This window comes from Mustelus asterias, chromosome 14 (genome assembly GCF_964213995.1).
Source record: "Mustelus asterias chromosome 14, sMusAst1.hap1.1, whole genome shotgun sequence".
Lineage (NCBI taxonomy): Eukaryota > Metazoa > Chordata > Chondrichthyes > Carcharhiniformes > Triakidae > Mustelus > Mustelus asterias.
This window is the reverse complement of record NC_135814.1, coordinates 42,758,066-42,782,423: the sequence shown is the minus strand read 5'-3', so window position 1 is coordinate 42,782,423 and position 24,358 is coordinate 42,758,066. Positions and strand designations below refer to the sequence as shown.

General features: G+C 42.9%; 1 protein-coding gene across 1 annotated transcript in view; it reads right to left on the bottom strand.

Annotated features, from left to right (window-relative positions):
* The window catches only part of kcnh7b (potassium channel, voltage gated eag related subfamily H, member 7b), a 443,308-nt gene that overhangs the window by 11,290 nt on the left and 407,660 nt on the right, over nucleotides 1-24,358 (bottom strand). The window contains exons 13-17 of the mRNA XM_078227700.1: nucleotides 16,185-16,382; nucleotides 11,877-11,972; nucleotides 10,521-10,802; nucleotides 8,811-9,197; nucleotides 3,553-3,724 (exon numbers count right to left, since the gene is read on the bottom strand). Of these exons, the coding sequence (XP_078083826.1) occupies nucleotides 3,553-3,724; nucleotides 8,811-9,197; nucleotides 10,521-10,802; nucleotides 11,877-11,972; nucleotides 16,185-16,382 (1,135 nt within the window). The remainder of the gene's footprint in view (nucleotides 1-3,552; nucleotides 3,725-8,810; nucleotides 9,198-10,520; nucleotides 10,803-11,876; nucleotides 11,973-16,184; nucleotides 16,383-24,358) is intronic.

Here is a 24,358-nt window from a genome sequence, read left to right as displayed (position 1 = left end):
TGCAGGACTTCATGGCATTGTGAGAAATAGCAGAAATTAACATGCAGGAACACTGGGCAGAATTTTCCCAAAATTACACAGAGTGCTGGGACAGGCGGGAAAAGCTGTGCGTAACTTACTGGTTTCACAGCTGCCTTTCCTCGCCTGACCAGATAGCACTCTGTACAATTTCAAAGTACTGGCCGAGGATCACACAGCCAGCTGGGGGTGCGGTGCCTAAACTCACAAAAGCTCGGATTCAGAGATCAGGGATCCCTCTTTTAGGAGCACCCCGATCTCAGAGTAAAGTTACAGCCCCTCCCTCAACCACCACAGCCATGAACATTTGGGACCCTCAGGGGACATGGGGAACACTCCCAACCCTTGCACACAGAGGGGCAACCCCTCCCCATCACTGAAAGATTGGGGCAACCTTGCACATCAGGCAAGCATCAGGATGACCTGACCTGGAACCCTTTTCCACTCCTCTGCCGGTATTGGGGCACCCACAACCCAGCCCCCCCCCATCACCCATAGTTTCCACTCCTCCCAACCCCAATGCAGGCACAACCACCCCCCCCCCCCCCCCAGTTATTAGTCCCTCCTCATGCACAAGGATCCCCTCAATGGGACTTCATAGATGGCCTGTCCCTGGCAGTATCAACCGGGCAGTTCCGACCGGCAATGCCAGCCTGCCATGTCCCTCACCACTCTATAATCATCTCTGTGCCCCTGTAATAGGCATCATGTCTGGTTTTCATTTTCGAAAACCAGAACTAGTTCCTGTCACCATGACATCACACCGGTGGGGGGAAGGTGGGGGGGGGGGGGGGGGGTGGGGGAACACATCTAATGGTTCTGGAACCAATGTCGTTAAGTCATTTAATAATATTAAAATTAATTCAAGTTCATGAAAATCATCAGCAGTGGAACAAATTTTAAAGACTTTTGGTCTGCTTTGAAGAATATGTTGGGATAGAAACCAAAGTGCCAGCTTGTGCAAACAGGACCCAGAAAATGATCCCTGTGTTAGAACAGGTAGGCTAATTTAAATTGGGCTTTGACGTCATTCAAAATAGACTCGAGTTATTCAGCCCCAGCCAGCTCACTTGTGAAGTGTACACCAATTCTTGGCAGTGGCCCTCAGGTAGGGCTGTAGAATTGTGTGGTGCATGGAAGGGCAGGTAGGTGATGATCAGGTAGGCTCTGGGCCGGGCCTGCAAATTGTCTTTGGACCAGCTGTGGGAGCCAGAAGGAGTGCGACTTCTCTTGGCCCCTCATTCATGTGATAAACCTGAAAAGTAGCCCCCAGAAAATAGGCAGTGGGACAACTGCAGCCTGACATTGAAACTTCCAGAACAATGAAAGGCCTGGATAGAGTGGATGTGGGTTAGATGTTTCCATTAGTAGGAGAAACCAGGATCCGAGTGAAGGGATGACCCTTTAGAACTGAGAGGAGGAAGAATTTCTTCAGCCAGAGAGTGTGAATCTATGGAATTCTTCGCCACAGAAGGCTGTGGAGGTCAGTTCATTGAGTACATATAAGACAGAGATAGATAGGTTCTTGATTGGTAAAGAGATCAAAGGTTACGGGGAAAAAGCGGGAGAATGGATTTGGGAAACTTGTCAGCCACGATTGAATCTTGGAGCAGGCTCAATGGGTTGAATGGCCTAATTCTGCTCCTATATTTTATGGTCTTATGGCAATAGGGGCCGTTAAAATTGTGCGAGAGCCGAGATATCAGGATCGCGCCCGATTTCTTGGCTCTCGCGATTTTACGAGAGCCGGATTTCCGGCGAGGTCAGCCTCTCACCAGAAATAAGTGAGAGCGGAATCATTTATTCAAATGTATTTAAATGTTAATTTACATCTGTTTAGTGAGCCCGGCACTGAATCGTCTGGGCTGACTTGCCTTTATGGCTTTGCCGGGGGAAGTTCTCTCCGACGAGGAAAACACATGCATCCCATCATCGAGGAAGAGGCCTTGCCGGTGGAACCTGGGGCCATTGAGGCCCCACCCGGGGTATCTGAGGGCAAAGGGGGTGCCCCTTGAGCAGTTCCAGCCTGTCTGTACCACACTGGCACCTTGACACTGCCAGCTGGCATCTTGGTAATGCCCACTTGGCACTGCCCACTGGACTGTGCCAGGGGATGGGACCAATGGGGGCAGGGCCTCTGTGCTTAGGGCCTGAATGGGCAGGGTCTGAAGGGGCAGCCCGATCGCGGAGGGAGGGAGGCCCACTGACACAGCAACGCGATTGGATCGGGAAGGGTGGGGGGGCACTGACACTCTGCAGTGTGATTGGATCAGGGAGGGAGGGGGGCCCACTGCCACTTTATAATGTGATTGAATCGGGGGGGATGCAATGGGTCTGGGTGGTGGAGGGGCCGGGCGGCAGGGGTTGTATCTTGGGTGGTGTGGGGCTCATGATCGGCCATGGGCCCCTGCAATCTGCAACAGCAGGGGCCTGACAGCTCTCTCTCTCTGTCAGACCCCTGCTGTTGAAATTGCGCAATTGCGCATGTGCAGCATCAGAGGTCTGTACATGTGGAATAGCTCCCTCTACAGTTGCTATTGTGCATGTGCGGACATAGAGGTCTGTGCATGCGCAATAGCTCCCTCTGCAGGCTAGCTTGTGAATTAAGCCCAGCCCACTGCCTGCAGCAGCTGGAAACAGTCTATTTTCAATGTCTAAGGATGTAAGATTGGGCGTAAAAACACACCCAAAAATGGATTCGGAACTCTCCCATTTTCACTCTAGCTGGACACTTAGAATGAATCTCGTAAAATTCCACTTAGGCTGTCTCACTGCCAAATTCATAGAATTCCTACATAGACTCTCCGACAACAATCTCACCCAGGCCCTATCCCCGTAACCGCAAGTATTTACCCCGCTAATCCCCCTAACCTATACATGTTGGGACACTAAGGGGCAATTTAGCATGGCCAATTCACCTAACCTGCGTATCTTTGGATTGTGGGAGGAAACTGGAGCACCCGGAGAAAACACACGCAGACACCGGGAGAATGTGCAAACTCCACATAGGCAGTCACACAAGGCCTGAATTGAACCCGTGTCCCTGGTGCTGTGAGGCAGCAGTGCTAACCACTGTGCCGTCCTATGGTATTTGTGTGCTTTGCTGTCGTTTATGCTGGAAATATTATGAATGTGCACCAATTTCTACCCCATTATTCAAACAGTTTATTCATTCTTGGGAGTGTGACAAGAATGCCATTTAATCCATGCAAATCACAACAGTGCATTTAGAATTTATTTAAAAAAATCTTGGACTAGCCATTTATCATTTCCCTTTAATCATACTTGTGTTTTTTTATTCATTCAAGGGATGTAGGCATTGCTGACTGGACCAGCATTTATTGCCCATCCCTAATTGCCCTTGAGAAGGTGATGGTGAACTGGCTTCTTGAAGTGCTGCAGCCCAAGTGTTGTAGGTGTACCCACAATTACGTTATGAAGGAAGGTCAGAATTTTGACTCAGCGACAGTGAAAGGGGGGGGGGGGGGGGGGGCGGAGGGGGGAGGTTAAAATCAAGCTGGAGGACTTGTTTACCTGCTGAGGTGTTCCTGAAGTAAATCTAGTCTGTGCTCAACCTCTCCATATGTGATATCGCTTCCAGACTCTGAGACACCGCGAGCTGCATGAGAGGATGCTGACTGCGTCGACATATCAGGGTATTCTGCTGGTTTTCCACCTTCCCACTCTTTCAGTCTTTCGTTGGCATCTGACAAAATCCATTCAGCAATTAGCCCAAAATTAACTTAAATCATTTTCATTTACTTTTGGAGAGTTCCTCTTGAGATAGTAAACATAGCAAAGTGAACAAGCTGCAGATATTTATTAACTACTGACAATAGTTTTATAAAGATATCTACTACTGGTTTTCATGGGTACAAAGTCAGAGATATTAACAGTTATAACATGATTTATTAAGAGAGGGAGAATTATCCAAATATAAATACTTTCAGGAAACTCAAGCAGGAAATGAAATATTTCTTAATTGAAGCAGCTTCCAGATGTTTATAGATAGGATGTTGTTTATTAGATTGAAAGCTAGTTTACTTTGTTTCTTCACTGGTTGATAAACCTGACTAACTTCTAGTGTAAGAGTATTTAGCATAGCAAGAGTTAGTGTGGGACTGCGAATAGTACCACCCACAATGTGATGTAATAGGTCATATGACCAGATTTTATAGAGAGCTGTGCAGAAGCTGGCATGGAATTAGCTTTTAGTTGGGACTATACCCTATATAACTGTGCATATTTATGTCTTATCAATGAACACATAGGCCGGAATTCTCTGGTCTGGGATGACATCAATGGGAATTCCCATTGACAGCGGCAGGACCAGAGAATCCCGCTGCTAGCAAACAATGCTCCACCTCCTGCCGGTGGGAAACAAGTGGCTGGGAGGCCGGAGAATCTCGCCTGCAATGTTTGACCACACAGGACTCAGAACCTCCTCATGAGACCTACAACATGGTGACAGTTAATGGAAAAACCCAAACATCAAGAGAAGCTGCAGCAGAGATTTGGAAAATTAAAGGAGCCACATTCTGACCTAATTGAAAGAACCTGAAGTGAAGACATGGAGGTAGGTCGCCTAAGAGAAACTCCATTGCAGAACTGGAGGAAGAAAGGCAAAAAAAAAAACTCTATTCTGCAGCTGAGTACTCCATAATCGCTTGTGGAGGTCCAGTTTGAATACCCACAGAGTGCAGAGTCATACCGAGGGGAGGTGATTTGAACAATTAAGTACTTGGCTAGAACTAGTTTAAAAATGTTTTTAGTCTTTTAAAAGTCATAGCAGCTCATTTTCGAAAACGCCACAGACAGTTCAGGTTCAGTCAGTGCCATACCATATGGTGGCTGAACTCATTGCAAACTGCAAAAAACAGTCGCAGTTTGAAAAGCCCAGCCAAAGCCAGGAAACAATATTAAAACATCTGAAAATCCATCAACAGTACAGAGAAGGCCCAGAATAATCCAGTTAAAAAAAAGTCCACTTCAGGTGGGAGCTATAAAATAAATGGCAGGAGCATAGACACACGCAGAGAGATCTGGGAGTACAGGTCCACAGATCCTTAAAAGTGGCAGCACAGGTGGAAAACGGGGGCATCAAGTATAAAAGTTGGCAAATTATGTTAGTTAGATAAAACTTTGGTTAGGCCACATTTGGAATACTGTGTCCAATTCTGGTCACCACACTACCAGAAGGACGTGGAGGCTTTGTAGAGAGTACAAAAAAGGTTTATCAGGATGTTGCCTGGTATGGAGGGTATTAGCTATGAGAGAGACTGAATAAACTGGGATTGTTCTCCCTGGAAAGACGGAGGCTGAAGGGCGACCTGATAGAAGTTTATAAAATTATGAGAGGTATAGATAGGGTGAACAGTTGGAAGCTTTTTCCCAGGGTAGAAATGACAATTACAAGGGGGCACAAGTTCAACATAAGGGGGGAAAGGTTCAGTGGAGATGTGTGGGGGAAGTTTCTTTAACACAGAGGGTGGTGGGGACCTGGAATGCACTGCAAGTGAGGTAGTTTAGGAAAATACGTTAGCAACATTTAAGACTTATCTAGATATACCCAAGAACAGACGGGGAATAGAGGGATACAAGCTCTCTTGGTCTAGATAGGACAACGTGATCGGCGCAGGCGTGGAGGGCCGGAGGACCTGTTCCTGTGCTGTACTATTCTTTGTTCTAAGTGAATTGCTGCACAAAAGGAGAGACAAAGAGGTCAGAACCACCATCACAGTGGGAATCCATCGATGAGTGTGGGAAGTCTCTTTGAATAAATCTTTCTGAGGTGCCATCTTTGAAACCTGCACAGCATTTAAAGCTGTACCCACACTAACTGTTAAACAACCATGCACAAAAAATAGACTTTACCAGGCCAGTTTGCACTCATCCAAGGCTCAGGCCAAGCACAAAATTGGGGATTTTAGCAGAAAGTATTCCTTAGATATGTGACAGCTTCAGGTCCAGACAAAAAGACAGAAGCTGAACAAGTCAATATGCTATTTTATTCAGCAGGTCCGATAGCTGATGATTTTATCATGAGGTAAGGAATTGATGAATCCTCAGCTAAATTTGACAAAGTTTTAAAATAATTTGATGCATATTTTAAGCTGAAAAGCAACAAAATCTTAGACAGTTCAACAAACATGTCCAATAGTAAGGAGAACTGGTTGACTCTTTAATAACTGTACACTGAAATTTGTGACTATGGTGACCTGAAATTAGAGTTTAGTTGTTGGAGTGGCTGAAAATGGCCTTTCAGACATGTTTCAGGACAAGTAAGATTATGCGCATGAAAAGGCCATTCAAATTGTCAAGCAATGCAAAATCTGCCTCCAGCATTGAAGCATTTTATGTGGCGAAAGCAAGCCATGGTACAGAGCAACTCCAAACTGTCCAGCTAGTAAAGCGACAATGGGGCAGTAGTACTTAAGGTCAAGGGAAGCAATGCTAAAATTGACCACAAGAGGTTGGGGCAAGTTAGTGCTGTGGAGCCAAACGACCTCTCAGAAGTGACCAAAGACTGGCGATTTCAGCACGGTGTTTAAAAATAACCGCATAGAATACTTCAGTAAGTTATGCAAAGTTAAAACACAGACGGGCAGAGAATCCCAAGACGATTAATGAGGTTGAGATACCACACCAGAAGGAAACCCAGCTGTGCTTCTTGGGTGAGGTCAAGGATTCTGGATTTTCTTTGGGGGAATGCAGACATCTCAGTGAATGGTAACCCCAGCACCTGTAAATAGGACAAGGGAGCCAGTGTTACAGTCTTCTCAGACATGGGCCGGAACTCTACCACCTCGCCCGTCATGGAATCGGAGCAGGCGAAGGCCCAACAATGGAAATCTCCATTGACCCCGGGTGAGAATTTCCGGGCTTGCTTGAGCGAGGCTGTAAAATCCCGCCCACAGATTTGTGGCTGAGAGACTTCTGGCTCGAAGAACAGACACACAATGGACCCGTAGGAATCTGACTTCTGATTATAGACATGATTCTGAAACCATTAAGGGCACGGCGAAAGCTGATATTTACATCGTATACATCACCCATAGCCAATCTTTTTCTCTCCTGAGCAGAGGGTGCCTGTGTTGCTCTTAACTTCTCAAAACAGCAGAAGCCATCAGAACAACCCCTGTCATCAATTACACAGAATTGCAAGTTCCTGAGAGGCCCAATAATAAAGATACTTGTGACTGGGACTTCAGTTCCAAATGGAATTCACTCTTCACAGAGCCGTTTTGTCCAATTTCTTTGCAGGTGACAGAAGCTCCTTATTGGTCAGACTAGCCAATGTCATAGAGAGTTACCATGGTGACTTGAGTGGAAGGAAGCCAAGAGAATGACCAGCAGCAGCAAGACGAGCCCAAACAGTGAGAACATTCTCTCTGACAGGAACAAGATAAGCTGATGGTCCTCTAGCAGACCAGATAGAGAATTGACAAAAAGTCATTCAGCTCCAAGGAGCTGAGAAAGAGAAGTGGAAGAAGGCAGCCAAGAGCCAGAAAGACAAGCTACAATCCAATCTCCAAATTAACAAGAGCCCACCATTTCTGGTGGCATGGTGGCCAAGTGGTTAGCACTGCTGCATCACAGCGCCAGGGTCCCGGGTTCAATTTCAGTCTTGGGTGACTTTCTGTGTGGAGTTTTCACATTCTCTTCCTGTCTGTGTTGGTTTCCTCCAGGCGCTCCAGTTTCCTCCCACACTCTAAAGGTGTGCGGGTTAGGTGGATTGGCCATGTAAAATTGCCCCTTAGTGTCAGGGGGATTAGTAGGGTAAATATGTGGCGTTATGGGGATAGGGCCTGGGTGGGATTGTTGTCGATACAGGCTCGATGGGCCGAATGGCTTCCTTCCGCATGATAGGGATTTATGATTCCTCCAAATATTACCAGAGTAGATCTGGAAGGATCATCAAGCCTTCAGACTGCCTGATTTGTAAAGACAGAACTTGAGGGAGAGAAGGAGGTAATGTAAGTAATGGTAATGTAAGTACATTGGGTAAAGATTTGAGTTGGGGTGGGGGGAGATGTTATATAAGGGCTTCTGGCATAGCAAGGGTTAATGTGAGATTGGGAACCGTAAGCCCATAGTGTAATGTAAAAGGTCACATGACCAGAGTCAAGAGAGACCTGTGCAGAAGCCAGCATGACATTAGCTCCCAACTTGGACTATATCATGTATATCTGTACTTGGTTATATCTCATCAAACGAACACTTGTTGATGTTTAACCATACAGGACTCAGAACCTACTGAAAATCTACTGAAAATATAATATAAACAAACATCTATTTCCAGCTACCAAGCACAATTTGAATGCTCACTTCTAATTTTGCAACAAAACTATCTATGTTACATACCATATGGGATAATATGTTACCATAGTGATCAGACAGTATAAGATCATGCATGTTGCATGACGGTGATGCCACCTAAAGATAGGTATTGTACCGGGGATAAAATCCAGTATCTATATTCTGTGAAAAATATACTGGCTTTTGTGACTTTCTAATATGTTCATTTTTTTGCTGTGAAAGGTTATAATACACAAGCTTATGATAAGTTTAGCAATAGAATAATCAAAAAATATAACTTTGATTTGGCGAATCAAGCATACAATGTACACAACTCTAAGCTGTGACCATGTATATTGGAGGGGAATTCTTTACTAATTTTCAGAAAGCAGCCTAAATGGATGAAGGGATCAGCTGTAACATTGGCTGGAATTTTACACGGAGGTGGTGGTCTTGTCCACTGACTGAAAAGTCTTCAGCAAACACGCCTCTACCAGCCCGGGAAGTGATGGTCTTGGTGGTTTCCACCCCATTATGGATGGATTCCTGTTTCGCAGAGCTGCCGGCTAATCTGTTGGCCAGCAGTTCTTCAGTTTCAACAGCGCCACTGGGAGTGCTGAGCACTGCTGAAACTGCAGCCAGTTCCTGAAGAAGAACAGAAATGGAAGCCAGGTAACTAGGTAATTGAGACCTAGCCAGGCAGGCCTCAATGAAATGATGGGGGCTTGGGTGAACAAACTGGGACACCCGCTTGTTGCTGGGGGTCCCACTTTTGGGCGCAGGAAGGTGGCCCGAACCCAAGCCTGCATTCTGGCCACCACGCTTTAGCTGACAAATTGCACCATGCGTGGGCACCCCCACTGCTGGTGAGATATCAACGACTGTAGGAGGAGGCTTTAAAGTTGCCATTAATTGGTCACATAACGGTCCCAGTTGGCCCAAGGTCATGACAGGCTGACACCTACTCTGACATTAGTTAAATCCCGGCAGGCAGGCAATGTGTTCAGCCCAGTGCCCTGGGACATGCCACCCAATTTTATGCAACCACCTTCCAGCAGTATTTTAAAATACTTATTTTTGGAATATGATCTAAATATTACAGTAATAAAGATCATATTCCAAAAAATAAGTATTTTAAAATACTTAGAAGTATTTTGCTTTGTTTTTCTTTCCTGTGCTAACCTCAGTCTTTTCATATTCTCTCTTCTCTCATCATTAAACTTGCGTCTCTCTAAGCACCTCAGTCACCTGATTAACCAAATTTTGTTGATGTGGGGCAGCAATAATAGAAACTTGGGGGTAGATCTTCTCTGGTTAAGAAATAGTACATGATCTAGGGAGACATGGGGACATATTTTGATCAGAACATATAGATTACCTGCTCCTTGAACCAACAGACAGCCATTGTTTCCACAATGAGGAATTCTCATCGATAGCAAACCAGGAACATTTGACAGAAAACAAAATAAAGGCTGGACTATTCCCATTGGAAGTTGATACATCATAAAGATACTTTAAAAATTATATTAAAAAGCTACGAAATTTTAATAATGATGGAAAAAATTGACATTCTTGAAATATAAAATTACATTTTCAGGGCCAGAGATGTTGTTCAACAGTAGTGATAGTTGAGCAGATCATTAAAAATACAATCGCAAGGTGTAATTTTTTCAGGGACTTCAAACATAGAATGGTTTAATAATAATATTCTTATCAATTCAATGATTTCTAAAGAGACATTTGCAAGGATTTCAATAGAGCAGCCTTTCGGAGGAACAGGGAATCACTGGTCGTAATGTCAGAATTTCAGTGCTGTATGTGAAATGAATGCAGTCTGGATGTGAGGTCCTCCTGTATGAGCCTGTGTGGATATCACAGAGAATGGGAGAAACATTGCTGAGTATTTGCTTATCATATTGTTCAGTCTGGAGCATGGAACAGGAGTAGGCCATTTGGCCCCTTCAGCCTGTTTTGCCATTCAGTGTGATCATGGCTGATCTGTGATCTCACTCCAACAGTGGCACAATATCCCTATTCTTTTGTTTAACATTCCTCTGGTTGCCTGTTTGTCTGTTTAACTGACTTGCCAGCTGAATCGCATAAACACTTTTCATCTTAAACATTATGCGGTGAAGTGCAATCTGCCATACTATATTTCATAACCACTGACATCAGCTTTGCTGAATTTTGTTCTAAAAACTCACCTGAGATCTTGGTTCTTCTTTCGGCTTTTCTGCTTTGCATTTCGGATCCTTGGGCAAATCCCAGCCTGCAGTTCTCTTCTATCTCTGAAGGATAGTCCAATATGCCAGAACATAATGGTTTCTTCTCCTCGTCAACAGAGGTAGAAAAGGACGATGATGCACTCCGCTTTGCTTCTGAATCCCTCCTTTTATAATATTGTTGCCGGTCACCTTGTGAGGTATCTTGAGAAGCCTCATGGATCTCGTAGTCATCTTCATTATCATCTGTGATGGCAAATATTACTGAACAAAGTGAGCCGCTGCAATTATACATAGATTAAACACACAGAAGTAGGCTGGCTTTTGATTATTAGCCTTTTAACAGGTTATAAGTTCATAAGATATAGGAGCAGAATTAGGCCATTCAGCCCATCGAGTCTGCTCCGACATGCGATCATGGCTGATATGCTCCTCATCCCCATTTTCCTGCCTTCTCCCCATCCATAGACATGGTTAATTGTCGATATTAATTTCATAGTAAAGTCGCTAAAGCATTTAGCAACTAACATCCATTACTTTAAATCTATTTAGGGCGGCACGGTGGTACAGTAGTTAGCACTGCTGCCTCACAACACCAGGGACCTGGGTTTGATTCCTGGCTTGAGTCACTGCCTGTGCGGAGTCTGCACATTGTCCCCGTGTCTGCATGGGTTTCCTTCGGGTGCTCCGGTTTCCTCCCACAGTCCAAAAGTCATGCTGGTTAGGTGCATTGGCCGTGCTAAATTCTCCCTCAGTGCACCCGGACAGGAGCCGGAGTGTGGCAACTGGGGGATTTTCACAGTAACTTCATTGCAGTGTTGATGTAAGCCTACTTGTGACACTAATAAACTTCAATCTAAAATCAAATTCAAACAGCATGGGAACAGGAGTAGGCCATGTGGCCCCTTCAGCCTGTTCTGCCATTCAGTGTGATCATGTCTGTTCTGGTTTCAATATAATCAGCCAGTTCAGCAATAATTGTAATGCATTACTCAACTATGATTCAGTATGTTATCCCATTCTGTTGTACCTTGAGATGCATTTTATGGTCATAAAAATGGAACTTTAGTTCAAACAGTTTTAAGCAAAACCAGCATTACTCAAGATTTTAAAAAAACACAAGAAGAACAGTAATAGTTTAATTGGAAATATTGAACTGAGCATAGAACATTACAGCGCAGTGCAGGCCCTTCGGCCCTTGATGTTGCGCCGACCAGTGAAACCAATCTAAAGCCCATCTAACCTACACTAAGCAATCTAAAGCCCACCTAACCCACACTATGTCTACTTGCTATATTTTGATTTAATGGCCAACGCCAAACAGGAGAGATAAATTACCTTCATTTGTTTTCCTTTTGAAGGAAAGTTTTCTTCTTCGAGGTCTGGGAATCTCCTCATCTGAATCATCACTTGTTTCTGCTCTGAGTAGCATGTCTGCCTAGAATATGAAAGAACAGCAGTAGATGACTTCAAACAAGAGCAATTATCATAAATAAGACAGAAATATTTCAGTTTTTACTGAACCAGGAGTTAAAGAACATGAGGAAAAATGAATTGTAATGTTGACAATGACATTAGGCGTGCAATAATGGTTCGGCTGCCCATTTAACAATTTTTCTGATGTCAATATAGATGTCAATCAGGAGAAATTATTAATAGCAAAGTGTAGTGGGAGGGATTGGTTAACATGACACCTTCAGACATTCATCTAAAGAGATTATCCTTCAAATGCATCATAACCTGACCAAAACTGATTTAATCTTCTTGGATCAAGGTGCCATACTCGTCAAAACCAGTCAGTCCATTCAACAATATTCGGCTAAGTAATATTAACATTTGATTGTATTTGAACAGAAGAATATAAGATGATGGGTGGGATTTTTCTCCCTTTCCGTGTCGGCAGGTGGTGGCACACTATTCGCTTGTGGCAGGAACTTATGATCCCGCCATTGCTAACAGTGTTTCCCATTGAATATATCCGCTGGGATACCAGTGGCTGGGGTGCACCGTCGGAGGGACCATAAGATCCCATCAGTGTGAACGGCAGCAAGATTTCGGCGATAGTTGCTGGGGTAGACCATAGGGGCCTTCAAACCTGCTCTGCCATTTTAAGATAAGGCTGATTTTTTATCTTAGCTCTGATTCTCCGCATTATCCCCATCTTCCTTAATAACTTTAGTACCCAAAAATCTATTGAACTCTTGTGTTGAATATATTCAATGAATGAAAATCCATGGCTCTCTGGGGTAGAGAATTATGAATATTCACAATACGTTGAGTGAAGAAATTTCTCATCATCTCAGTCCTAAATGGCTGAACACTTATTCTGAGACTGTGGCCCATTGTTCCAGACACCCTAGGGGAAACATTTTCTCAGCATCTACATTGCTCAGCCTTTAAGAATTTTACATGTTTCAACTGGATCACCTCTCTTTCTCCTAAACTCCAGTGAGTATCATATTCTATTCAATCTTTCTTCATAGGACAATCCCCTTATCCTCTAGTGAACCGTTATTGTTACTCCCTGTCGTGCAAGTGTGTTCTTCCTTATGGAAGGAGGCCAAAGCTGCACAGAGTGCTCCAGGTGTGGTCTCGCCAAGGTATTTTACAATTGTAGTAAGACTTCTTAACTTTTATACTTCAGGTTTATGTTATTTAGCTCTAATGTTATAGAATGCACGTACATTTTCAAATTCTAAACATCTTCTTTTATAAAAATGCCTGGGATTAGGATTCAAAACAACTGCAATAATTCCCCACATTGTTCATTTTGATTTCCTATATAAGTTTATTCTAAAAATAAATGGCTGCACTTTGGCTTTCTTTATATCAATAATATCACAATAATTTATCCGTGATAGCTGGAAATTATTAAGGGTCATAATTTAAATTGCCATAGTCAGATCTCTTACAGCACAACTGAATGTACTCTCAGGATGGTGCTCCAGTACTAAAATGCCAGCAGCAGTGCTCAGAGGACTCTGGCGGTTGGTTGAATTGCTTTGATCGCTTTGGAACAGGGCATCATCCTAAGGCCGTGCTCATTTAAATAATTTCGGCTGGGGCTTCTGGTCTGATTGATGTCTGCACCAGAGATGACCCCCACTTGGTGGAGGCCTCAGGTGTCTGGATGATTTGTCTCTGATGCAGCTGACAAAAATATTGAAAGAAAGAGAAACCTGCATTCATATAGCCCCTTTCACAACTTTAGGACACCCCAAAGCATTTTACAGCCAATTATGACTTTGCAAGGACACTGCAGCACACTTTCAATGCTGCACAGGAATGTCACTCGTGATTACGTGCACAAGTATCTGGTGTGGGACTTGAAGCCCACAAAGTTCTGATTGAGAAGTCAGGATGCTGCCACTCTGCAGGGCAGAAGTATGTAATTCAACACACGCCTGACCATGTTTGGGCAGAAATACTGAAGGCCTACGATCATTCTTGGCAGGAAATTTTACAAATGGTAGTGGGGAGTGGGAGCCAGCAGAATGACTTCCCACCGGAATTTCTGTTTGGCCTACTGGCAGTTATATTGGTTACTGGTGTAACTCCAGAGGGAAATCTGCCCCTGCATCTTCCAGTCTGAGCATGTTGACTAAATACTTAAAGAGAATTTGATACTGTTTAACTGTTAAGCCATCATTAACACTGTTTAATGATTTAGCTCTGTCTGATGTTAATTACTGTGGCATCAAGTGATGCATTGCTTCCATCCGTTTTACAAGCAAACTCAAGGTTTTATATAACAAAGCTGTCTGGCACTGACTGAGCACTAATGGAATAATAAGTTAAAGGCGATATTTGTCATAGGATACATTCTGTGCTGATGATAAATATAGCAACTGATCCGATCTCTCAAGCTTAAAGTTATTTTGTAAGCAATTATATTAATAGGGCAAAAAAACACAAACAGCTTGCTAGAAATAAAAAAAAGGATTTGCATTTGCATAGCATCTCGAATATAGCACATAGTAAATAATCTGGCATGTCACTCAGATGTATCAAATGCTACAAGAAAGCATAATAAGATTAAAACCAATTAGATCAGTCAGCTTTGTCCCAGACATTGGATTCGTATAGATCAAAAGCACCCAGACAAGCCAGCAAAGTGCTCCTCAAAACTGGGAGAGCTGTCGCGCAGATTAGTGAAGCAACATAACTCAAGAATTCAATAACTTAATAACTCTGGACTGAAGAACAGCTTCTTCCCTGCTGCCATCAGACTTTTGAATGGACATTCTTTATATTAAGCTGATTTTTCTCTACACCCTAGCAGTTACTATAACACTATATTCTGCATCCTCCCTTTTCATTTTCCCCTATGTACTCTATGAATGGTGTGCTTTGTCTGTATAGCATGCCAAAAACAATAATTTTCACTGTATCCCAATACATGTGACGATAATAAATCAAATCAAATCAAATCATAATCATATTCACTTAGATATTCACTGGATAACTCTTTTTCCATAGGCACAGTGAGAATGGGCTGAATGGCCTCCTTCTGTGTCATAGGTTTTCTGTGATTCCTTCAATGATTTCAACCTTAGGACACTCCAATGTGGTTGACAATCAATTAAGTACTTTTGAAGTGTAGGCACTGTTGTAATAAAGGAAAATACAGGAGCCAATATATGCTCAAATAGCAATTAGATATTGACTAAATAATCTGTTTTTAGTGATGAAGGATAAATCTTGACTGGGAGACTGAAAACTCCCCTGCTCTTCTTCAAATAATGCAAAGGGGTATTTTACATTCATCTGGATAGCAGTGTTGATATCAGGCTTATTTTTCTTACTGGAATTAATACATTGTTGGATAGAAATCAGATTTCAACTAATGTAATTTAACATTATGTTAATAAACCTCCGATGCCATTCTCTTAATTAAACACATGACTTGTTCCGTTCAGTGGCACGGTGGTTAGCACTGCTGCCTCACAGCGTCCAGGACCCGGGTTTGATTCCCGGATTGGATCACTGTATGCACGGAGTTTGCATGTTCTCCCTGTGCCTGTGTGGGTTTCCTTCGGGTGCTCCGGTTTCCTCCCACAGTCCAAAAGACGTGTTGGTTAGGTGCATTAACCATGCTAAATTCTCCCTCGGCGCCAGAGTGTGGCGACTAGGGGATTTTCAAAGTAACTTCATTGCAGTGTTAATGTAAATCTACTTGTGACTAATAAATAAACTTTAACTTTCTGTAGTGACATATCTATAAGCTAGTATTAGATCGTCAACAATTCTTTCCTTCTGATACAACTTTGATGGGATAGAATCTGTACTGTTGCATACCTCAAGTGGATAGAGTGGCAGCATTCATGCCCAACATCACTCTTTACTGAAGACAAGGCAATCACTTACAAATTTTATTGCCAATTTGAAGAATGGATATGTATCTCACAATAATATGCAATATGCAACAAATGATGTTTTGTAATGGTGTAAACTGATATTAAATATGTATAATTTTCAACTGTTACATTAAAGCAAATAAGAATGTTATTACTTTTATACGTTTGCTAGATATGCTTGTATATGGTTCATTATAAAAGGTTGGTACATTGCTATTTGAGTTGCCTTTGTTAACTGCATATAATCGGCTGTAAAGAAACAAGAATGAATAAGTTGTTACCTTTGAGCCTTCATCTCGTAGATTAAAGGTGAGTTCTAGGTTTGTTAAGAAGTAGTCAGAAAATTCTGGATACATATCCAAAACTTCTAAAAGGTCTTCCCTCTGGATCTTGTGCAAATCGCAGTAAGTCAATGCTCGTACATCAGCATTAGATTTCCCAGGTCTTGCATAAAGATGGATCATTTCACCAAAGATGTCATTTTTCCCTAGACAGAAACAGATGTTCCTTTAAAAGTCAAAGCTCCTTGGATATAAATCTTGTGTCACTATTTTTCCCCTGTTGCCAGATTCAGAAAATTCCCAAACTTCTTTTGATTTTTTTTTTGTATGCCTTGAGAAATAGATTTGAATAAATGATTGAAACGTGGAACTCAACGCATACGACCTAAGGTCCGCACTGATGTCTTATTGATGATGTATGATATAGTTCTGACCTTCTCAGTGGAAGAAATCACATAGGTGCTGCTTATGCATGAAGCTGCCATAGAAACTTCAAACCCACTGTTCTCTAACTGAAAACATATGTAGAATGCTTGGGCTGAATAACAAGCTTCTGCACAGCATCTCAAATGTTTTATTCTTTTCTCTGGGGCTTTTTGCAGGTCAGTTTTAAGATCAATGATATACACACTCCTTTTATTTTGCTCTAATTAATTTTGTTTTTCCAGATAATTAGATTGTATTTATTGATGATTATATGCTAAGTTTTACTGAATTCTGGTTGAGTAACCCTCAATTTCTGAAAGGGAAATTCAACCGGACAACTAGAAAGCTGCATAGGAACAACTGCAACTTTCAAACAGATTGTTTTAATTTGCAGGAAGCACTTTTTTGAATTTAGTTAGGATTTTTATAAATGGACTTCAATTCAAAGCAGAGGTGGTGGCAACTCTGCCCGGTTCAAACGGAGTCTGAATTTTGTAAATGAATCACGGCAAAAGCAAGTAAAATGTTTTTTTTAAGGTATCTATTATTATAGGTTAATCACTGCAGTTGCTCAGGGCTCTGTATAGTAGGATATGTTGCATATTCATGCCCTTGCAAACATCTGTTGTGATGCACAATCAAATGAGCTTTCTTTACCCAATAATCAAAGGTCTATTTTTATGACTGCTATTGTACTGTTAAAAAGAAATTCAGAATTAACACGATTGAGATGTATAATTCCTTCTAAGAGATGTTATGAGTCTCAACAAACAAAGCAGGTAACCATCCATACTGACCTTTTAATACTTCACAAATAATTACCAAGCTACAAATAATTAAATAAAATATCAGTAACTTCACTGATCCAGCTGTGCAATGCACAATAATAGCAGAAAATTGCTGAACAGAGAAAATCCTAATTTACCCGGATTACATGTGTTCAGTCAGGCTCCGACCCTACGCACCATGTATGACGGTAATATTAGGACTCTTTCTAGGACTAGTACCCAGTCCAAAGGCAAAATCATTTTTAAATCTCTTCCAATGTAATATTTTATTGGAAAGTGGGGAGGTTTGCTCTCCTGTTATAGAACCGGGACAATTTTACTGCCCAATTTTACCAAAGTTGTTTGCCCTTTAAGGGTCAAACTGCAGAGAGGGTCACATGACCCAGGTAACCAATCAGGGACCAAGTTGAGGGATCACCCAGACAAGCCTGGGCTTAGTTCCTGCTATAGCCTAGTGGTATAGGCCACTAAACTGATAATCCACAAGACCTACAGCAATGTTTGATTCCTGGATCAAATACCCCCCATTTCTTCCCCTAAGAAACCTGGGCTTGCCTAGCAGATTCGACCTTGGAAGCTGACTGGCAGCACAAAGCTGCAAGATCTATATTATAGTTGGATGTAAATAAACGTTACAGTTGTTATTTACCTAACTCATGAACTGGAATTGGCGACAAGAATAAAAGAAAATTAGATCCTGAGTATAAAATTCCGTTGAAGTTGAGTCCAAATTCAGAAACAGAAGTGCTTACAGATATGCCCCTATTTGGACTGATTGGTGTCCCTGTGGAGGATTAGATGCAATATATTGAGTGTTTGGGCTACTATTTCCAGGCCAATGGAATAGAGGAGGAGGAGAAGAGGAGCCACTCTGAACGATATGCTGAGAGACAGTTTAGTCTGCAGGGTGAATAATGAAGCTGTCCAAAGGAAGCTGTTAGCAGAAACAGATAGTAAATTTTAAAAAGGTGCTGGAGAGCACAGAGAAAGGAGCTACACAGGAGCTACAGAGCATGCAAAATGGCATGGTTCACCACTTAAGGTGGAAAGCTGCAGTCAGCAGTTGTGCAAAAAAATGAAAATGCAATTAATGGGAAGCAAATACAGCCACAAGTAGAACCAGAAGATTTTAAAAAGTAAAAATCACCAAGGCTCGAATCAGAGTGTTCCCAGTGTGGAGGTAATCACTCTCCTGAAGAGGCTGAATGCTTTTACTGCCATAGAAAAGGTCATTTAAGGCACCAATGTAAAAGCAAGTTATGTCTACCCAATAACAGAGTTAATAACGCATTGCAAGTGCATAATATGGAAGCGTCAGTACTAATGATTTAAATGTTCATTTATTGTTCAACGTGAAAGTGGGCAAGGTAGCCCCATCATTGATGCTTTTGGTAAATATTAAGCTCTTGAAATTGAACGTTGACACAGGAACCTCTGCCATTTGATTTGAGAACACATATTTTGCTATTTACAAGAGGAAGCCCAGCTGTTGTGCTTGAAGGATACAGCAGCAAATTAAAAATTTACACATGAGAATCCATCAAGATAAGCGATACTACCACAGTACCTATAAGCTATTGGCAGCAGTCCGCCCAGCTCTCAGTCATTGTATGTCAGGCAAAGGACCAAGTCTTCTGGGCTGTGATTAGTTCAAGGAAATCAAGTTAAATTGAATGGAGATCTTCTCCAAGTGCGGGAAGAGTGACTGCCAGAGTCACTGAAGAGATATGACATTGTCTTTTACGACAAGTTGGGTAAAATAAAGGGGCTCCAGACAAAGATCTATGTAAATCCAGAGGCAATCATTCATTTTTTCAGGGCACGACCGAGAAAAGCTAGACATGGAATTGAAGAGATTGGAAGATTTGGGTATCATCTAGTCAGTTTAATTCGCAGAGTGGGCAGCACCCATAGTCCCCATGGGGATCATGGGGATAAAACCTGACAAGACCGTCCACATCTATGGAGACTACAAATTAACAGTTAATCATGCTGCCAAGTTAAATAAGTATCCAATCCCAATGATTGAAAACTTGTATGCAAAGCTGGCCGAAGGTCAACCTTACACAAATTTGGATATGAGCCGCGCCTTTCAGCAACTTGAATTAGACAATTCTTCCTGAGGTTATGTTACGATAAACACACACCAAGGTTTGTTTCGGCTTACACACCTACCCTTTGGTGTGTTGTCGTCATGTGCTATTTTCTGGAGAATGATGGAGAATTTGTTGCAAGGACTGCCACATGCTATAGTATACTGGATGATATTTTGATAACTAGATTGACAGAAGCTGAGCACATGGCTAACTTAGAAGAGGTGCTTAAGAAATTCCAAGAGGTAGGGGTTCACCTCAAGAAGGAGAAATGTACTTTTCAAACCACTGAGGTAGCCTACTAGGATACCATATAGATGCACAAAGGTTATACCCCTTGAAAAATAAGGTCAGAACAATAAAGGAGATTCCTGCCTCCAGAAACACAGCCGAGCTCAAGTCATTCTGAGAAAAGGTGAATTATTATGGGCGGTTTCTACTGAATTTGTCGACATTATTGGCCCCCTCACATATGGTGCTCAAGAAGCACTAGAGTTGGTTTTGGAACTCGCCCCAGAGAGGAGCTTTCAGCAGAGTAAAGCAATTGTTACATTTGTCGAGTTTATTGGTGCATTTCGACCTCTCTAAGGAATTGTTGTTTACCTCTGATACCTCCCCATATGGTGTCAGTGCAGTTTTTTTCCCCTAAGATGGGTGACAGATCTGAAAGATCTATGGGATATGTCTTGACAACTCTCTGAGGAGCTGAGAAAGGCTACTCACAGATTGAAAAAGGTTTGTCAATTGTATATGGTGCAAAACCGTTCTACCAGTACGTCCATGGTAGGCCCTTCACCATTGTCATAGACCACAGACCACTCTTGGGTTTTTTTTAAAGAAGACAAGGCTCTTCCACCAATTGCATCAGCAAGAATTCAGTATTTAGCATTAATTCTGTCAGCCTATGAATATACATTCAAGCACTGGCCTAGAACACACTGAGTACATCCATGAATGCGAATGTACTCAGTCGCCTGCCTTTACCAGAATGTAGCACCTCCCTCAGTACCGAAGGAAATTGTGATGGCATTGAATTTTTTGGACATGCTTGCAAGTTTTGGTGCAGCAAATCAAGTATTGGACCAGCAGGGATCGCTGTTGTCCAAAGCGAGACACAGGATACTAATAGGTTAGGCCAATGAGCCAGTTTCTGAAGAGATGAAGCCATATTATATATGAAAGGATGAATTAAGTTGCGAAGATGGCATCATATTTTGGGGAGCAAGTGTAGTTGTCCATGTACCAGGAAGGGAGTTGCCTTTGGCTGAATTATACAGCATTCATCCGGGTATATGAAAGATGAGTTTGCTCACCAGGAGTTATGTTTGGTGGCCTGGCATCCATACTGACATTGAGAGAGTAGTGAAGCACTGTGAAGAGAGGTTGCCTGTTGCAGCCTCCACTGCACCCATGGGAATGGCCTGGACGGCCATTGGTATGAGTCCATCTTCATTATGTTGGGCCATTTTTGGACACAATGGGTGGGATTTTCCGGCCACGCTTGCCCTAAGGCCGGAAAATCCCACCCGAGGTCAACGGATCTTTGCATGGTCCATGTCCTGCCCGCTACAATTTCCGCGGTGGGTGTTAAAATTCCACCCGATGATTTTGTTCCTAGTCGATGCCCATTCAAAGTGGATGGAAGCGTTTGAAATTAAATCTTCGATGTCGCATGCGACAGTTGAGAAATTGCGTCAGTATTTTTTGATCCCCAGGATACCTGAGGTCATAGTGTTGGATAACGGAACAGCCTTCACGAGTGTTGAACTTCAAAACTGCACCTCCTTAAATGGTATCAAGACTGTGCCTTACCACCCAGCGTCCAATGGACTGGCTAAACAAGCAGTCCAAACCATCAAGGCATGCCGTAAGAAGTAGTTGGGGTGACCCTAGAGACCAGAATCTTCTGACTCCTTTTGGAGTATAGGATCACTCCCCATTCTACTACAGGAGTGCCGTCAGTGGAACTATTGATGGGCCAGTGGCTTAGGACCAGACTTTTTCTGAATTTACCAGGGAGGGTAGAGGCCAGTCAGTGCAGTCAGAAGAAAAATCATGATTCAGGTAAATCAGCAGGGTTGTTTTCCGTGGAGGAAGCCATTTTAGTCAGAAATTTAGAAGCAGTTCGAGTTGGGTCCCAGGAGTTGTTGCATCAAAAACAAAATCTTTATCTTATGAAGTGAACATACAAGGATGAATCGTCCAGAAGGATGTAGACCATTTGAAGAGGATGGGAGTTGATCCAACAGCCAGTACAACAACAGACACCTGACACCATACTGCCAGCAGGAAATGTTGCTAACTATCCACTTAGTGAAATATCGAGTTAGCCTGTGACAGGCGAGTCTGTCATCCCCATGGAAACCGAGGCAGCTGAGTTACCAGTACATGAGGAGATGACTGGTGTGCAGTGGTCTCTGCAGAAAGCTCCACACTCCAGTGGATGCACCTCAGACAAAAGAGTAACGCCGCTCCACGAGAAATCAGAAATCACCCAAGAGACTTAATGTAGGATGGACTGATTTATGTGTTAAAAGTGCTAACTATCATAGAATCCCTACAGTGCAGAAGGAGGCCATTCGGCCCATCAAGTCTGCACCGACCACAATCCCACCCAGGCACTATTCCTGTAACTCCACATATTTACCTTGCTAATCCCCTGACACTAAGGTTAATTGGGCACGGTCAATCAACCTAACCCGCACATCTTTGGATTGTGGGAGGAAAGCGGAGCACCTGGAGGAAACCCATGCAGACATGGGAAAATGTGCAAAGTCCACACAGACAGTTGGGGACTGAGTAAATTAATTATTTTAAATTGTATAAAAGACTTAGAGGGGGAGGGATGAGGCGTTTGTTCCCTTTAAGGGTCAAATTGGAGAGGGGGTCACATGACCTGGGTAACTGACCACCCTAAACAAGCCTGGGTTTGCCCAGCAGGTTTGATCCTGGAAGCTGACTGGCAGCATAAGACCCTAAAACCTCTATTAAAGTTGTATGTACATAAATGTTACAGTTGTTATTTATCCAAATGGTGAACTAGAGTTATTACAGAAGGTGAATATGAACTCTTTGAAGTCTGATACATCGGCAGGCCCTGATTCTGGTGAGTTGTGTGGGGATGGCACTTACCAGTGCTCTTTAGTGCTGACCCCATTAGAGCTTGTGGAGTCAATGGGAGGCACATCATTTGTGCGGAGCCCTTATCAGCACAAACCACTATATGCACATCTCTGGTGTCTTCTCAGTCTCAGTATCTGGGAAATTCAGGCCTGGCCACCTTTTGCGGAGGGTGGTGGTGGTGGAGCTAGAGGACTGGCCGAGGATTTTGAGAAAAAAAATCAGCCTCCAGGTTTATTTTTTGAAGAGGACCGATGTAAAGGTCCTACTGTCTTGCTTATCTACCCTATCCCTTTAGACTGCTGTTGCACACATTTGGTATTGCAGTTATCATGAATTTTGTCAGATCCAGGCAAGCAGGTACTCCAAATGTAAGGAATGCTAACTTAGGATTGCTTCCTAATGTCCTAATGGATCTGTCCTTTGGAAGGCTGCACAGAAAACACTAAAAGAACAGGATGGGATCAGTATCAGGTTATTCTGAATGCTGTGCTGCAGCTTTATGTTTTACATTGATGTACTGGGCTGCCCCATCATTGAGGATGGGGATATTTATGGAGCGTCCTTCTCCAGTTAGTTGTTTAATTGCTCAGCACCATTCATGACTGGATGTGGCAGGACTGCAGAGTTTAGTTCTGGTCACAGAATTGTTATCGTGTAGAAGGAAGCCATTTGACCCATCCTGTTTGCACTGGATCTCCAAATGAGCATCATGACTTTATGCCATTCCCCTTCCTTTTCATTGTCCCGCAGCACGTTGTTTCTATTCACAGAATCATTCAATGCCCCCTTGAATGCTGAGACTGCCTTCACCACACTTCTTTCCATGAGCTATAACTTTTCTCATAAGTCTGTTGTGTGGCACTGTATCAAATGTCTTCCATACGTTCACATACACATATCAACAGCATCTGTTTGTTTTATCCCTTGGATTGATGATAATGGTAGAATGGGGGATATGCCAGGCAATGGGTTCACAGATTGCAGTTCAGTACAGTTCTGCTGCTGCTGATGGCTCATGGCACTGCATGGATGCCCAGTTTTGAGTTTCTATATCTGTTCAAAATGTATGCCATTCAGCACACTGATAGTGCCACACAATATGATAGAGGGTATTGTTAATGTGAAGATAGGACAGCATCTCCACAAGATCTGTTCATGGTCACTCATACCACTATTATCATGGACTGGCATCTGTGGCAGGTAGATTGGTGAGAATTTCTTGTTCCTTCACCACCTGCTGCAGACCCAATCTAGCAGCTTTGTCCTTTGGGACACCCCCAACCTGGTCACTCTTTGCGATGTACATTGAAGTTCCCCACCCAGAGTACATTTTGTGCCTTTGCCATCCTCAGTGCTACCTCAAAGTGGCATTCAACATGGAAGAATATTGATTCATCAGCTGAGGATAGGGGGAGGAGGGGGATGGGGGAGTGGTCGGGGTAGAAATAGGTGGTAACCAGCAGAAGACCAATTGATGTGGTCAAGCATGCAATACCATTGATGAGTTGCTTGCATATTTCAGCAGAGGACAGTAGAGTGTCAAGCATCACAGTAGAGTGATTTTTGAGTTGCCAGGAGGAGCATTAAGTGAGCACTCATTTTCCTTCATAGGCGCAGTGCATCCTTAATTGCATTCTAACTGACCAAAGTGGAAAATACAGCATTCCGATAATCCTGATTCAAATAACTACTCCTTTCTTCCAAAAGAATTCAGTTGTAGTAAACATATAACTGGTAGCAGTTGGAATATTA